The sequence below is a fragment of the Neomonachus schauinslandi genome, chromosome 3 (assembly GCF_002201575.2).
Source record: "Neomonachus schauinslandi chromosome 3, ASM220157v2, whole genome shotgun sequence".
Taxonomy (NCBI): Eukaryota; Metazoa; Chordata; class Mammalia; order Carnivora; family Phocidae; genus Neomonachus; species Neomonachus schauinslandi.
The window spans coordinates 51502400-51520743 of record NC_058405.1 but is presented as its reverse complement, the minus strand read 5'-3'; the positions used below and the strand labels follow the sequence as shown (position 1 = coordinate 51520743).

The 18344-nt window shown below is 35.7% G+C and overlaps 1 protein-coding gene across 2 annotated transcripts in view; it reads left to right on the top strand.

The window, feature by feature from the left end:
* SUGT1 (SGT1 homolog, MIS12 kinetochore complex assembly cochaperone) overlaps positions 1–17884 on the top strand; it is a 37433-nt gene extending 19549 nt beyond the window's left edge. For both annotated transcript variants that reach the window (XM_021697898.1, XM_044913173.1), the window contains exons 11-13: positions 5607–5697; positions 9004–9185; positions 17511–17884. In XM_021697898.1, coding sequence (XP_021553573.1) covers positions 5607–5697; positions 9004–9185; positions 17511–17612 — 375 coding nt within the window. In that variant the 3' untranslated portion in view covers positions 17613–17884. The remainder of the gene's footprint in view (positions 1–5606; positions 5698–9003; positions 9186–17510) is intronic.
* The last annotated feature ends 460 nt before the right edge of the window (positions 17885–18344 follow it).

The following is an 18344-nucleotide window of genomic DNA, read 5'->3' as shown; positions in this document are numbered from 1 at the left end:
TACAAGTACTGCCTATAGCTGTCTTTTTAAATTTAACCATACATTTTGGATAATTTTTTGATGCCCTTAAGTATTCTACAGCAAAGTATTCCACTGTGTGCATTTATTGTAGCTTAGTTAGCCAGTCCCTACTGTTTGACCTGTGCGGAATTATAGTAGGTAACTGTTTTGACTGCTGTGTATTATCCCATGTAATCCACACAAATACTGCATGGTGTAGGTATTTTTATCACCTATTTACAGGTATAAACTGAACCCAGAGATGTTAAATAATTTGCCCAGATTTTTTTAGCTAATTATGATGATGAAGATAATGATAATAGCATTCAGTTATTTGCCAGACACAGTGCTCTGTTCTTTTCCCACATGGTTTCATTTAACCCTGATAAGAACCCTAAATGAGGTAGACCCTATTAATCACTTTTTATAGGAGAAACGGGCTCAGTGAGATTAGTTACTTGCTCATGGTCATATTTCCAACAAGTACCACCTATTTATGACTCTTTTCTAAAATTATACAGTTGATAGTTTTTGTCCTGTTTTTAACCTCTGCTTATTTCTGAGGAAATAAGTAGAACTTCTAGCAGTAAAAGACACTTCCAGCAAGTTGTCTGTCTATCTTGGCTGTCTCATCTTTAAAATATGGATGGTAATCTCCTTTTACAGGGTTGTTCTATTAACTGAGCTGACATACACGAAGCACACAGGGTTTTTGTTTTTTTTTTAAAGATTTTATTTATTTGACAGAGAGAGATACAGCGAGAGAGGGAACACAAGCAGGAGGAGTGGGAGAGGGAGAAGCAGGCTTCCCGCTGAGCAGGGAGCCCGATGCGGGGCTCGATCCCAGGACCCTGGGATCATGACCTGAGCTGAAGGCATACGCTTAACGACTGAGCCACCCAGGCGCCCCAGCACACAGGGTTTTAATAGTGCTCAATAAATGTTACTGCTATTAGTATTTTATTCTGATTAGTCAGATTTTTATTCAGGTTTTAAAAGCAATAAATGCATATCATAGAAAATTTAGAAAAATATAAAGGAGCTGAGAAAGTAATCAGTCTCACTACTAATGACATTTTGACAAACCTCTAGGAAACTAGAATATTTAGATCTTTCACTACAGGTGATATATACTGGAATTTTTTGTTTATGGGAATATTTCTTACTGATTTCTTCAGGAAGAATAGAGACTGTGCGGGGCGCCTGGGTGGCTCAGTTGGTTAAGCAACTGCCTTCAGCTCAGGTCATGATCCTGGAGTTCCAGGATCGAGTCCCGCATCAGGCTCCCTGCTCGGCAGGGAGTCTGCTTCTCCCTCTGACCCTCCTCCCTCTTATGCTCTCTGTCTCTCATTCTCTCTCTCTCAAATAAATAAAATCTTAAAAAAAAAAAAAAAGAATAGAGACTGTGATCTTAGGTACTATCACAGTGCCTTGCCCACAGTACTCAGTAAATACTTGAATTGTACTATTAAAACTTCTGTGATTTTTCAGTTTCTCGTCATTAATTACTGTCTTCTGCATCTTAAAAAATGATTACAAAATGATTTGAGTGTAAAAATAAAGATGGTAGATGTGCAGTATGGCTTCAGGAAGACTGACTTTACTCTATTTTTGGAGGAAGCGGTTAGGTACAGCCATTAAACGTGTAAAGAGCTGAGTAAGAGACTATTGGGAAAATTACATTCTAAAGGTCAGGAACAATTGTTTAATGACTACAGCCTTGAAACAGATGGTTGTGAAAACTTTGCCCGAAAAAGTTTAGCAGTAAACTGCCACAGCTCTCTAGTCTCTGAGAAAGATGCCTTCACGGTCAGTCTGTGACAGCAAGTGGGAGCTTTACCCTCCTCCTAAGAAGGTGGTGTCTGGATGTCATGACCCTTTTGGGGTCATGGCTTCTCTTTAAATCTGAAGTTATTTCATTGGAAAATAAATGAGTAAAGAATTGAGAAGTGGGTGATAGTATGTGTAAAGAATTGAGAAGTGGGTGATAGTATGTGTAAAGAATTGAGAAGTGGGTGATAGTATGCAAAATCATGAAAACTTAATCTGGAACAGCAGGGATTCTTACTTAATAATCTGTGAATACTGCTTTGGGATATTACTGAAAACCTTCCCCGGGCATATGAGAGGAACATTCAAACCAAGGTTTTAAGTTAACTTGTAAATGATTTTGACTTAAATGAAAATAGAACAGCTTATTAATAGTTGCAATAAAAATATCTGCAATTGGGGGCGCCTGGGTGGCTCAGTTGGTTGAGTGACTGCCTTCAGCTCAGGTCATGATCCCGGGGTCCTGGGATCGAGTCCCGCATCGGGCTCCCTGCTCTGCGGGGAGCCTGCTTCTCCCTGTCCCACTCTGTCTGCTTGTGTTCCCTCTCTCGCTGTGTCTCTCTCTGTCGAATAAATAAATAAAATCTTTAAAAAAAAAAAAAATATCTGCAATTGGGTTGTTGGTTACTCTTGGAGATACCTGCCAGGATCATTAAGACTTGAAACTTCATTTTTAAAAGCACGTATAAGCGTTGAAAGTGAAATAGGGGTAAAAAGGAATTCACAGAAAATTAGCTCCCCCCACTTTTATCTTTTTAAAAAGCTACTTTAAGTGTGTTTTATTATGTGCAGCTTTTGTAATGAATGGATTAAATATAATTTCAGGTTCAGGTCAGCGTGTCTCACTTGATACACATTGTTACTAAGAGCTTTGACTTTGGCCTTACAAAGACCTCTTGATTCATACTGCACCATTACTCCAGTTACAGTGGCTTCAGTAGATGTGAGTGCTAGTGTATGCTGCCCTCTAGATGAAACAAGGAGCATTTTATAGACCGTGCTTAAGTGCAGGAACAGGAGGTGCGAATAGAGGGTGCCCTGAGGCAGAGGTTAGTTAAGGATAGTGTTGCCAGGTCTTCATTTCCAGATGAGTTGAAAACTAAAGGAACAAGATGAAGTTTTAAATTTTAGGATGATAATATCCCTTTTCAGTAACTGTTGCTGTGTCATCGCCAGCTATTAGATTTTTGCCCCTTTTTGATAAATATTCCAGCAGTAACAACTTAAAATAACCAAATTATTATCACTTAATACTGTGTATGAGAAAATATAGGTAGTGTTTTACTTTATAAAAATTACTCATTTTAGAGAATTCTAGAGATCCTTAAAATTGTTTTTATGTAGAATTTAAACACAAATTACATTAAAAATACTGTACTTTTGGTCTCTTTCCCAGTGACATTTGTTTCATGGTTTTTTCATTATGAAAACAGGTTTTTGGGGTGCCTGGGTGGCTCAGTTGGTTAAGCGACTGCCTTCGGCTCAGGTCATGATCCTGGAGTCCCGGGATCGAATCCCGCATCGGGCTCCCTGCTCGGCAGGGAGTCTGCTTCTCCCTCTGACCTTCCTCCTTCTCATGCTCTCTGTCTCTCATTCTCTCTCTCTCAAATAAATAAATAAAATCTTTAAAAAAAAAAAGAAAGAAAACAGTTTTTTGTTAAATTTCTGTGCTAAAGAAAATACAAATACTGAGACTATACCCTTTCTATACCATCACTTCCTATCTGATTAAAATTATTGGCAGATTTCTTGGTTAGTGTTTTGTTACGGTATTTTAAAATATAAATTTTAAGGATTCTGACACTTAATGCAGGTGGTAGAAAGATTACCAGTAATTGCTAGTTTAAATGATTTATCTGATTTAATGGCGTTGAAGAACCGGCATGAATAGGCTTTTCTTTCTGTTACATTTGTCTTTTGATTTTTTTTTCCTATTTACAAAAGTAAATCCTTTTCTTAGAAAAAATTAGAACATAAAATTCTATTTTGAGGGGTGTGTGGGTGGCTTAGTTGGTTAAGCATCTGACTCTTGCTTTTGACTCTGGTCATGATCTCAGGGTCATGAGATGGAGCCCTGCATTGGGCTCTGTGCTGGGTGTGGAGCCTGCACTTAGAATTTTCTCTCTACCTCTCCCTCTGCCCCTCCCCGTGCTCGCACTTCCTCTCTCTCTAAAATATATTTATGAGACTGATAAGATCTTTTCATAAAAATTCTATTTTGATTCTTAAGCTGTTTGCATAATAATTTATTAGTGCTATAAATGCTGATTTTGCTAGGCTTAAATTGGGAGTGAGCATTATTTGAACAAGGAAAACAAAAGGTATATGTAAGTGCTCCGTGAGTGTATGTTACGGTTAAGGGTGGACTCTAGGGGACCAGCCTTGATTAGATAATTAAAGATGCTTTTAATATTTCATTTTAATAAGTGAAGCTAGTTCAGCATTCAGAGGCTCTTCATAGTTTGCCTTACACCTCTTTCATCTGTATTTTTTACTGTTCTAACATAAATCCTGGACTTGAGACAAATTGGTCTTGTCTGTACTCCCTGATGCACTGTGTCCTTTGAAACCTCAGGGCTCCAGTTTCAGGCTGTTGCTTTTGCCTCTGGAGACCTCCCCCTTCCACCATTGCAAATGCTCCTGCCCCTCAAAGCTCTTCAAGATGCACTGAAACTTTTTCTTTTCACACCCATTTGTAATCTCTGCTAAACTTTTAGAACATTTATTTGCCTCTTGATCAACTTTCTTTTAGTATCTCACCTACTTTCAGATGGCCAAGAACATGTTTTTAATATTTTAAAAGTCCACCACATCCCTGAAGATTACAACTTGCTCATATTGGGTGTTTAATAATTATTGACTGAATTATTATAAAAATTTTAGCATTAGTTGTATTATTTTTATACAATGATATGAATTTGTCTCAGCTCTCAAATGGGTTAATGTACAAGCAAATGTGGTAATTCCTTTATTTTTTTAAAATACTGATTTATTGGGGCACACGTTGGTTGGGCGTCTGCCTTTGGCTCGGGTCATGATCCCAGGGTTCTGGGATTGAGCCCCATGTGCTGCTTCCCCCCCCCCCCCCCGTGTGCTCTTTCTCACTCTCTCTCAAATAAATGAATTCTTAAAAAAAAAAAAAAAAAGATTTATTTATTTATTTTAGCGTGAGCAGGGGGAGAAGCAGAGGGAGAGAGAGAAAGCGAGAAGGAAAGGGAAGCGGACTCCCCGCTGAGCATAGAGCCCGGCAAGGAGCTTGATTTCAACAACCAGAGCTGAAATCAACAGTCAGATGCCTAACCGACTGAGCCACCCAGGCACCCCTATAGTAATTCCTTTAGAACAGGGTTTCTCAATGGGGGGCGCTATTGACGTTTTGGGTTGGATAATTCTTTGTTGTGGAGGGGTTGCCCTTTATGTTGTAGGATGTTTAGGAGCATCCCTAACCCCCACCCCAGTTGTGAAGACCAACAATAACCATAAACGTTGCCAAATCACCCCTGGTTGAGAACAGTGCATTGGAAGAAAAAAACAGGAATTTTAAGACTCTTAATTATAGTTTATAGTATGTATGTATGTTGTTTTTGAAGGGTGGCTTTTAAATAGAAACAAAATGTTTCAAAGTTCTTCAAATTTAACCTTGTATAATTTAAGGAAATTTTCTTGAGGGCACTGTTAATTCTTATAAATTTTATGACTTAAGGAAATTGCATTTGTTTTTTACTGTTTTGTGTATTTTACATGGAATAATAAATTTTATTTGGTGTTTCCTCCAGATTGAAATTAAAATGAAAAAGACAGAGGCTGTGAGATGGGAAAAGCTAGAGGGGCAAGGAGATATGCCTAAACCAAAACAGTTCATAGCAGGTTTGTTTTCTGGCCTTGATGAACTTTAAATTCATATTGTGTTACATAGTTGAACTTAAATAGTAATGAGCATTCTTCCTACTTTCATTATTTATGTTCCCAAGAAAAGATATATTGAGTGCAATAAGATTGCTCTGTAATGAATACAAAGTAGCCTTTCATGTGAAGTTTCTACCTTTTTCAGTTCTTCAACTCAGAGTACAAGTGAATGCTCGAATAAACCCTGAGGGCGTTGGGTTTATATTGTTTACCCAGTCACCATATGACATTAGTTGAGGGTTGTTTTTGTGTGTTGCCCTTTCCTATTGCTTCTTTTTGGGTTGTAAGTGGATTAGAGGTTTATTCTGCTGAAATAATATCCTCCTCTTCCCTCTCCCTTTCATTTATTCCTTTCTATTTCTTCTGATATTGTCAACTCTAATTTCCTGGACTTGCAGGGCTTCACAGAGTAAAATATCTAACCCATTTCACTCTATTGCTCCTAAAGAAGTGCTCACAAACAGGTCATGAAAACCTAAGAAAAGCCTAGGAGAAGAGTGGAAAACTAGGGTTGATTGTTTTTAATCCTGTAAGGGACAGACTCCTGTATGTTGGGTCAATTTTAAGCCTATGCAATAGACAGGTGTTTTTCTAATGGAATGATTAACCTGCTAGATACTCTTAGAACTACAACCTAAGAGTGTATTTTATAGCAATGGCCTCATTAATGAAAGGAGAGAAATTTCTTTTTGATTAATGTTCTGATTTGATGACTAAAATGAGTTAATACTGTGTTTCAGTTACTTTTAGATTTTTCACTGTTCTTTCTGTAACATAAAACAGATTTCCTTGTCGCACCTTTTAGAAAACACTGAGTTAGCCAACAAATCATTTTATTTTATTTTTATTTTGAAATAATTTTAGATGCCCCTAGAAGTTGCGGAAATGATGAGTTCTCATGTACTCTTCACCCAGCTTCCCTGCATAATAACATCACAACTAGTCTATTGTGTAATTAGCAAAACCAGGAAAATTGACACCAACAGATAATTTTTTAGGATTGAAATATTTGAAGTTGGTATTTCTGCTTCACATTTTATTTGAAAGACAGAGGAAGGATGTTATGTGCTTCTTTTGGGTCTGACTCGCAGAGACTTGGGGGCTGAGGTTTATATATAGCTCAGAAAGCATTTAAAAAAACAAAACAAAACACTTTAAATGTAGTATCTCACTTGATTCTAACAACAGCCCTCTATAGTAGGCAGACCTATTTTACAGGCTTCGAAAGTAAGCAACTTGCTTAAGCTCACCCAGCAGTTTTCATTGCCTAGGACTAAACCCTGGTCTTCACGGTCTGGGTCTGGTTCTTACATAAACCCTATATGTGATACTGGTTGTTGCTGCATCTTCTAACAATGGAAAAAAGTCTCTGCTGACATGAGTATCTTTGCAGTTATTTGATATTACAATGAATGAACAAGGAAGTTAGGTTACCTATCCATTCCTCAGTAGTTTATCCACCATCTACAGGTGTTAAAGTTTTTCTGAGATTAAATATAAAGATTTTTTAGTGTTATGGTTGCACAGTTTTTCTAAACTCAATGCCTTGGATATTTCAGATGCTATTCCTTCTGTCCTGTTTTATATTTTTGTAAGGAATTAATATGCTTGTCAGATTCCTGTGTCCTGCAAGCTGGAGACTGCAGATAAGGGCAAGTTGCTTGACCTGTCTGGGCCAGTTTTCTTACCTGTAAAATGGAGGTTAGAACCTGTGTTCCCATTCTTCTGGGGAGTCAGCATTAGGATTAATTAAACCCATGTTTTTTAGGCTTTTAATTTACTATGACATATTTTTTTGTTTCTTTGGCTACTAGTGAAAATGCGCATAGACACACGGGATTACTGATAGAGGAAGGGTAGATCAGAAAACTGTATGCTTACCCTAAGTAAAACTGTGAGGGGTGTTGTTTAGTTTTGTTTTGCTGGGGAGATAGGCAAGGAGAAAGACTTACAGGTGAAGAGAAGAGATGGAACAACAAACTGAATGGTTAGTGGTTTCTCATTTCTGAACTATTTTGAGGAAAGGGATATAGAGAGGTAGTAGTGGAAGGAGGGACATGTAATGTGTCCTAATTTATTAATAGGGAAACTTTGAATCAGGTTTTTTTAAGCTCTGTAGCTACACTGTCCAGTATAGTCACCACATATATCCGCTGAGCATTTGAAAATGACTAGTCTGGATTGAGTTGTGCTGGAGTATAAAATACCAGATTTTGAAGACCGTATGAAAGAAAGAACATAAAATGTTTTAATATTGATCCATGTTGAAATGATACCGTTTTGAATATATTAGGTTAAATAAAATATATTATTAAAATGCATTTCACCTGATGATTCTTAGTAACACGGCTACTAGAAATTTTTGAATTGTGTATGTGGCTCACATTTGTGGCCTGCGTTATATTTCCATTGGAGAGTGAACAGAACTGCTCTTATAACTTCTAGGTAGATTACTTTTTTTTTTTTTTTTAGGTAGATTCCTTTTTAATTACTTGGGTGCCACCATCTTGATTCCCTTAGTCTTTAGGATAGCCTTGGCAGTGCCCTGAGCCTCTGGGCCAGTCAGTAGCCTCTCTGGTTGTAAGCAGCCTCCATTTACCCCAGTGTGCCCTACAGGTACTGTTATTTTCAGTGTGTGCATGAGTGGGCATTGAACTCTAAATGATCACATGGTGTATTTTTCAACATTCAAGAATTGCTTATTATCTCCTATTGAAGTAATCTAATAATTTAATGTGGGGAGAGGATTTAACTCACTGTCTACTGGCATGGATTTATATTTTCAGTTTAGCTCTACTCTGAAAGAGAAGCACCTCAAAAAAGTCACATTTTTAACATTAAAATCTTGTTTGTAAGAGAAATTTCTTAATGAAGCATTATTTAAAAACACTATTTTTAGAATTGTTTATACTATCTCTGCAACTTTTCTGTAAATATAAAAGTTCTAGTATACTTCTCACTCAGCCCCCTCATTATTAACACAAAGAATCTGTTTTTAATCTAATTTTGCATAATATATCAAAAATGTACACTTTATTAGATTTTGCTCAAAAGAAACTTCCGGATTTTACATTACGCTGATTCAGTTTTTAGAAGTGTAAATCTGATTATTGATGTATATATCAGAAAGACATTTATTATAAACATGAAATTTAGTGACCTGAACTATTTGCTAAGATATTCTATATACCATGGTCACAAAGTTTACATATTCTTGACCTAATCATCACATGTTGATTAATCACTTCTGTCTTTTTTACTCCATAGACGTAAAGAACTTATATCCATCATCATCTCATTATACAAGAAATTGGGATAAATTGGTTGGTGAGATCAAAGAAGAAGAAAAAAATGAGAAGTTGGAGGGAGATGCAGCTTTAAACAAATTATTTCAGCAGATCTATTCAGATGGTTCTGATGAAGTGAAACGTGCTATGAACAAATCATTTGTAAGAACATAAGCTTGAAAAACACATATTGTGGTAGTAAATTTCAGAAATTTTATAAGATTAAGTAGGCATTTTGAAACCAAATTGCATGTATTGCAGTTGGGAAGCCTTTTTGAATAGGCTTCATCTGAACATTTCTTTCTCCTCTAAACTTAGAGTAATTATTGGGGAAGTTGGAAACTTGTGGGGGAGTTGAGACTCAAGTGGTTTATTCCAAATAAATATTTTTTAGTCATTGAGTTAGAACTTGGAAGGCTAAGAAATACTCTAATTACTGTAGTTGGATTTATCACAATAGCTGAAGGAGCCTCCATTAGAACCATACATAGTGGCCTCAGTGTCAGAGATGAAGAATATAGACAGGAAACTGCCAGAACAGTGTTTGGCAAGTAGAAAGTGCATGTTAATTACTCATTGGTTTGTTAATGATTTGTTGATTAAGAAAATAAGGCCCAAGACAACCTAAATATCACCCCGAATTAGGCCTCAAGTTCTGAGATTTTAATAACAAGTCATCTCTGTAGAACTAGGTTGATTATTTTGCATTAGTTGTGATCATTTGACTTTTATCAGTAGCTTTGGAAATGTGACTCTCTTCTTTTAAGGCATTTAGATTCAAATTAGTACTTAGTTAATAAATGTCTTTTGAGACTCAGATATTCCACAGAAGTTACTGTGTTGTAACTGCTCATGATTGAGCTTTTCACTGTTGATTTTAAAAAGTTTTTTAAAACTTTTTATGTTGAAATAATTATAGATTTATATGCAGTTGTAAGAAATAATGCAGAGATCCCTTGTATCCTTTACACAGTTTCCCCTAGCGGAATCCTCTTGCAGGACTACAGTACAGTATCACAACCATGATAATGACAGTTCAGATAGAGAACATTTCCACTGCCAGAGGATTCCTTCACTGTTGTCATTTTATACCATACACACTTCCTGCCACCACTGCCTCTCCTTAACTCCTGCCATCACTAATCTGACAAGTCTTTGTGAGATACATAGTTTGCAAATATTTTCTCTCAGTCTGTAGTTTGTCTTTTTATTTTCTTTTTTGCAGAGCTAAAGTATTTAATTTTGATGAAGTTCAGTTTATCAGTTTTTCCTTTTATGGATTATGCTTTTAGTATCAAGTCTAAGAGCTTTTAGTATCAAGTCTAGAACTTTTGCCTAGTCCTAGATCTGAAAATTTCTTTCAATAAAAGTTTTATAGTTTTACGTATTACATTGAAGTCTATGATCCATTTTGAGTTAATTTTTATATATAAAGTTGAGATGTAGGTTGAGGGTTTTTTTTTGTATGTTTTGGTTTTGGCCTGTACGTGTTCATTTACTCCAGAACCAGTTGAAAAACTGTCTTTCTTCCATTGAATTGTTTTTGCGTATCTCAAAAATTACTTGAGCGTATTTGTCTCAGTCTATTTCTGGGTTCTCTGTTTCATTGATCTACATGTCTATTCCTCTGTAATATTACAGTCTTGATTATTTTAGCTATGTAAGTTTTGAATCCAGGAAGAGTCATTCCTTCTACTTGGTTAACCATTTTCAAAATTGTTTTAGATATTCCAGTTCCTTTGCTTTTCCACATAAACTTTAGAATATTTTGTTTATATGTATCAAAATATCCTGTTAGGAATTGCATTGACTGTATATCAGTTCGGAGAGATTGACATTTTTACTGTGTTGAATCTTCCAATCCATTTATTTAGATCATTGATTCTTTCATCAGCATTGTGCAGTTTTCCACATGTAAATCCTAAACATGTTTTGCAAGATATACCTAAGTATCTTTTTTTGAGTGATTGTAAATTATATTGTATATTTAACTTCCATGTCCATATGCTAGTATTTAGAAATACAGTTGGTTTTTTAATCTTACATTCTGTGACCTTGCTAAAAACTCACTTATTCTAGGGAATTTTTTTGTAAATTACATGTGATTTTCTATGTAGACAGTCATATCTTCAAAGAGGGACTTTTTAAATATGGTATTTGTAACTTTTATCTCCTTTTTTTAGCTGTATTGCAGTGGCTAGAACTTCTGGCACTATGTTGAAAAGTGTGGTGAGAGTGGACATTTATGCCTTGTTCCCCATTTTAAGGGAAAACCATTCAGTCTTTCACCATTAATTATAATGTTAGTGGTAGGCTTTTTGCAGATGCTCGGTCAGGTTAAAGTTCTCTATTCCTTTTGTGAGATTTTTTATCATGAATGGCTGTTGACTTTTTGGAAGGTAGCTATTAGGCTCACCACTATACCACCAACACTGCACAGCTAGCTGTTCACTTTTTGAATTTGAATGCTTTTTCTGCATTGATCAAAATGATTATGTGATTTTTCTTCTTTAACCTGTTACAGCGGTGATTTTATATGATTAATATGATATTTCTACTAGAACCAACCTTGCATCCTTGGCATAAGCCTCACCTGGTCATAGTGTATAATTCTTTTTGTATTTTGCTCAATTTTACTTTCAGATACTTTGTTAAGGATTTTTGTGTCTATATTCATGAGGGATATTGGTCTGTAGTATTCTTTTTTTGTATGTCTTTTTCTGGTTTTGGTATCTGTGTAATACTAACTTCATAAAATGACATGGGAAGTGCTCTATCTTCTTCTGTTTTGGGGAAGAGATTATGTAGAATTGGTGTTAGTTTTTCTTTAAACTAGTGAAACCATCTGGGCCTGGATATTTCTTTTTTGGCAAGATTTTAAATTACAAAATTATTCTAATAGTTTATAGGACTGCTCAGATTATCTGTTTCATATTGAGTGACTTGTGGCAGTTTGTGTTTTTGAGCATAAATCCTATTTAGTTTGTCTAACCTGTCAGTGTTGGTAGTATTTTCTTACTGTTTTTGTTTTGATATTTACAAGGTCTGTAGTGATACTCCATTTCGTTCCTATGGCGGTAATTTGTGTCTTCTTTCAGTCTTGAGGTTTGTCAATGTTACTGAATTTTTTTTTTTTTCCCACAGAATCAGCCCTTTGTTGACTTAAGAAATTTCTTCAGTTTTTTATTAGAAATTCCATTCATTTCTGTTCTTTGTTATTTTCTCGCGTCTGCTTGCTTTGGGTTTATTTTGCTATCTTTGTAGGTTGTTCAAATGTTAGATTGTTGATTTGACTTTCTGTTTTCTGTTGTGTATGTTTATGCTATAAATTTCCCTGTTAGCGGGGTTTTAGCTGTTTCTCACAAGTTCTAATGTTATGTTTTCATTCAGTTTAATATGTATTTTGATTTCAGTTGAGACTTCATCACATGGATTGTTTAGAAGTGTGTTGTTCAGTTTCCAAGTGTTTGGAGATTTTCCTGTTACCTTGTTATTATTGGTTTTTAATTTTATTCCATTGTGATTTGAGACTATGTACCATGTGATGTACATTCTTTGTTTTATTGCCTAGCGGTGTATCTGAAGTTTGTTTCGCTTGAAAAGAAGGTGTGTGTTCTCTTGTTAGAAGGAGTGTTCTATAGATGTTGCTTGATATTGTTTAATTCTTCTGTATTGCTGATTTTGTCTTATTCTGTCTATTTTTGCTTCACATATTTTGCAGCTCTTTTTGCTGCATATGCATTTAGGATTGCTGTATCTTCATGGTGGATTGGCCTTTTTATCATATATACATGTCATTCTCTAGCTCTGGTAATTTTCTTTGCTCTGATATTAATGTAGCCAATTCTTCTGTCTTTTGATGAATTTTTGCATGATGTCTTGTTCCATTCTTTTATTTCCAACCTGTCTATATCATATTTAAATTGATTGAGTCCTACTGTTTTTTAAAGTGAGTTTCTTGGAGACAGCATATAGTTGGGTTATGTTTTTTCATCTCTTCTGCCAGTCTCTGTCTTTTAATTGACGTATTCAGATCATTTACATTGAATATAATTACTGATATTTTAGGACTTTAATTCTACCATTTTATTTATTTTTTTTTGTTTCTACCATTTTTATTTTTTTTGTTCTTTTGTTCCTCTGAGAGTACCTGTAAATATTTTTTAGTTTCATTTTTATTTATTTATAATTTTTTTTAGTGTTTCTTCTTTGTATAGCATTTTTAGTGGTTGCTCTGTATACTAGCTATATTATACATAGCTTATCAGAGTTTATTTGTGTCATTTTTCTTGTCAGTTTGAGTGAAGTGTAGAAACCTTACCTCCTCCCTTTATGTTCCTTTACTCTCTCTCATTTATAATTTTCACAGGTATTTCCTCTACATACATTGTTAATTTTCATTCAACTGTCACATGTAATTTAGAAAGCTCAAGAGAAAAAGCAAATTCTGTTTTATTTGTTTTCGTTTCTAATGTTCTGAGGTTCTGTTATTTGTTCTTATTTTAGAGAACTTTAGGCATTCTTTTTAATAATAATAATATTATTATTATTATTTATTTTTTTTTTTTTTTAAGTAGGCTGCATGCCTAGAGTGGAACCCAATGCGGGGCTTGAACTCAAGACCTGAGCTGAGATTGAGTCATATGCTTAATCGATTCAGGTGCTCCCTGGCATTCTTTTAGATCTGCCTGTGACAGATTCTCTGTCAGCAAGGATTTCTTTGGGTTTATTCTGATTGGGGTTTGTTGAATCTGTAGGTTTATGTGTCTTGCCAGATTTGGGAAATATTCAGCCATTATTGCATTGAGTACTTTTTCAGATCTACCTTCTTCCTGAAACCTGAGGATATAAGATAAATATTTTGTTACAGTATCACACATCCCTGGGACTTCTTCATTTTATCTCTCTTTTCTCTCTGTTGTTCATATTAGGTGATTTATATTGTCCTGTTTTCAGGTGCACTGGTGCTTTTCTCAAAAGGTCCCTTCTATTCTGTTCTTTAGCGTTATCCACTTACCTTTGTATTTCAGTTGTAGTTTTTGATGCTGAAACATTTGATGGTTCTTTAGATTTTCTTTTCTTTGCTGTATTGTTCTATTTTTCATTTGGTTCAAGCATATGCATGATTTCTAGTAAAGCATTTTTTTACTATGATTACTTTAAAATCTTTGTCAGATAATTTTAACATTTTTCTCATCTCAACATTAGCATCTGTTGATTGTCTTTTTTTTTTAAAATAGAATCTGAAATTTTCCTTGTGCTTGGTGTTTTTTTTTACCAGCAACAAGTGATTTTCAGTTGAAACTTGGATGTTTTCATGTTCTGCTGTGAGACTGGATCTTATTTAAATCCTCTATCTTAGGGACACCTGGGTGGCTCAGTCAGTTAAGCGTCTGCCTTTGGCTCAGGTCCTGGGGTCCTGGGATTGAGTCCCACATCAGGCTCTCTGCTCCGCGGGGAGCCTGCTTCTCTCTCTCCCACTCCCCCTGCTTGTGTTCCCTCTCTTGCTGTGTCTCTCTCTGTCAAATAAATAAATAAAATCTTAAATAAAATCAAATAAATCCTCCATCTTATTTGGCTCTCTCTGCCAGTCACTGTGTCAGAGGAAGGGAAGGCACTGCCTCATTATTGCTAGGTGGAGGTAGAAATCCAGGCACCCTAATCAGCCTCCTTAGACATCCCAGGGCATCTCTTTACTACTGATGGGAGTGGGGTAGATGTCCCTGTGGTTTTCACTGATACCACAGGTGGCAGAGGAGGTGGCTTCATGATAGCCCAGCATGGGTGGAAGTCTAGGCTCCTCACCCAGCCTTTACTGGCCTTGGGTGCGGATGGCACCAGTGCAGTGGAGCAATTATAGTCTAAAACTTTTCTGTCTTCCTAAGCTGTCTTTTTGTCTTTCTTCATCCTTTAGCTAGAGAAACCAGGTTTCCGTTTGAGCTTTTTGTGTGTGTGCCTCTTAGTGTTTCCAGCTTCTTCAGCAGCAACTCTAGGACATGAGGTAAAAAAGAAAACCCGGGGGACTCACCACCATGTTATGTTGTTCTTGCCTCCCAAGGTCCCTAGCTGATCTGTCTTCTTTCCTTCATCTTTTAGAATCTTCTCATGTTTGTTTACCTATATATAATGTCCAAGGTTTTTAGTAGTACTAAGTGGGAAGAATAGGGTAAAATACATCTACTCTGTGTCCCCAGGAAGAGAAGTCAGTTTCAGTATTGACTTTTTTAAGAGTATGCTAGACAGAATAGCAGTGTGTGAAATTTCAAAGATAGATTATGGAATCTGCATCCATTTTCATACAGAGGCTTTGCTAATAGTAATTGAACCATATACACCCATAAATATACAAGCCACCTGGAACATACCAAGTGCTTCTGGGAAAACAAGGAAAATAGACTCATCTATGATCTTCCAGTCTAATTGGGGAAAAAAAGACCCAACATGTACAAAATAATCAGAGGGAAATGCTAAATTGCACTGCAGTCCATAAGGAAAGAGGGGAAAGTAAATGTCATCAGTAAATATCAGATTATAAACTAAATCTGATTCCTTCATCTTCATAGGAGTAGTTTATTATATAGAATTTATCCCTTTTTATTCAAATTTTTTAAAGTCTTAAATTCTAGTTAGTTACTCTACATGTAATATTAGTTTCAGGTGTACAAAATAGTGATTCAGCACTTCCATATATCACCCGGTACTCATCACAAGTATACTCCTTAATCCTTATCCCCTATTTAACCCATGCCCCCATCCACCTCCCCTGTGATAACTGTCAGTTTGTTCTCTATAGTTAAGGATCCATTTCTTGGTTTGCCTCTGTCTCTCTCTCTTTGCCCCTTTGTTTTGTTTCTTAAATTCCACATATGAGTGAAATCACATGGTGTCTGTCTCTGACTGACATTTCAGTTAGCATAATACCCTCTAGCTCCATCCATGTGATTGCTAATGGCAGGATTTGTGTGTGTGTTTGTGTGTGTGTTTGTGTAATATTCCATTGTATATGTATACCACTTGTTTTTTCTTTTTTTCTTCTCAGATGTGGGTTAGGATTAGGTTAGGGTTAGGGTTAGGGCCAGGGTTGAAGGGTATATGCCTTGTATCCTGCAATTTGGAGAACTCTCCAGAGGGCTCAATGACATTAGGATTGGGGTTAGGGGTTTAGGATGTTAGTGGGTTTATATTAATGAGAGAAGATTTGTTACTTGAATGACAGTTTATACACAGTGTAGTTCAGTGAGGTAAGCACAAGGCTCATGCTATATGCTGCTAACATGTTTACATATACTTATGTCTTAATGAAAGAGGGTGTTACTTAAAACGTATTATATGCTGTATAGTTTCATTCAGGTAAGAATAGGTCTAGTCCCACATGCTTCTACTAGATATTACATTTACAAACATTCATATCAGTATTTTATTTGAAGTCTTATCATGTGCCCAACCGTTGTGGCTTAGATCTAGGATACAAGTGTTAGTAAAATATGTTCCTTGCCTTGTAGGGGCTCTCAGCTTTAGTTGGAACCAAGGGTACGAAGCATATAAAAGAAAGCAGACCCTTAAAATTCTAACAGTGTAGTGTGATACATATTAATGGTAATTATGCTCATACAGAACACAAATTCTACAAAGGTAGAGTCCTGATTAGGGTCAAAGGAGGCCACAGAGAAATGGTGAAATGTTATGTTTAGAGGATAAAGAATGGGAAAATAAACCGGTGGGGAAGAACATCCCATGCAAAGCAACCCATGTAAGGGAGCTTGACAGGGAGTGTGGGGCATGAGGTTATATTGAGGTTCCAGTGTAATAGTCGGGTTTGTAACTATATACATATGCCAGCAGCACAGCTGATCATGTAAAAATGTTTAGATTTGAATAATTCACACTGTTTTTTGCTGTGATCCAAATCAGTTAATTTTTATTAAGATAACAAATGTCCAGAGGTTTTTTTAGAATGTACTTATGAATGTGCTAGGGTTTTTGGTGGGTGGTATATTCTATAGATGGTAAATAGATAATCAGTTCTTTACTGAGATACTGATTTTATGTACTTGTGTGTATGCACATTGATTTGAAAAAAATTCCAGCATTCCCTTGTATATATTTGTCACAGCATTACTAAGGGGATCTTAAAAGTTCTGTCCAACTAGTATAGAAAGAGTTTACTTTGTCTGGTTTTTACTATCCTTAACAAAAGAGATTATTATTTTCTTGGGGAGCCAATTTTATTTTCATCAGAAGGTAGATTTTCCACATTTACCTCAATGCTGATTAGCCAAGGGAGATGTGCTTTATATGACTGTATGAACATGATGCCTTCTACCTAACTTATTTGAAAAGCCTAAGATTAAATCAAAGTATTATCCTTTGCTTATTGAGTCAAACATGGGCTATATTTAGAACATTGTGCTTGGAAACATTTTTAGAAAAATACTCTGCTTTGATTATATGGTCCAGGGATTAATCTATTTTTATTTCTTATTGCAGATGGAGTCTGGTGGTACAGTTTTGAGTACCAACTGGTCTGATGTAGGTAAAAGGAAAGTTGAAATCAATCCTCCTGATGATATGGAATGGAAAAAGTACTAAATAAATTAATTTGCTATCACTGTATTGCATATATTTACCTATGCCCATTGTGTATTAATATCGCATTCTTGAATTTTGAACTCTGAGTATCTTTTTGAAAGGTTATACCTCTTTACCTCTTTGTGCTTTAGAAATTATTTTCCTTCCAAGTGTTCTAAGAGTCTAATGAAGAACTAAGATCATATTTTAACACTTTTGTCCTTAGGATTTCAGACATGCTGAAATGGAATGAAGTATCATTTGCTACTAGATAGATTAGTTCTACCTAGTTATGGAAGTGGAAAAATCATCAGTGGGATATCTTGGGTTATTGCCTTATTTTTGATGGAGTATTCTGTTAATAATTTATTAGATTTGGCAGTTTTGGGCGAGCATAGATTTTTTTCACCTTCTGTGTTACGTTGTTTGCTTTTAAAAACTGCTTTTGGATGGAGTTGTAAATACAGTTTTTCTATGAAGGAGTTTGGTTTATTTACCTTTTTCTTAAGTTTTGTAATGAGAACTTTGAGAAATTATAACAGGGAATTCTTATTTGGTTATTTTTATGGGAAATATTTGTAGTTACACTGAGATTTTGGTCCTTACCTTCCAAATTCCTGTATAAAACATAGACACCTGAGTTTAACATGCTGCAAATTTATCCATACTGAAGGCTAATCTGTGAAATTGGGCCAAAGAGTGATTTAGGAAAGCCCAACACTACTTCTTGCTGGGGTTCTTTTGTTGTTGATT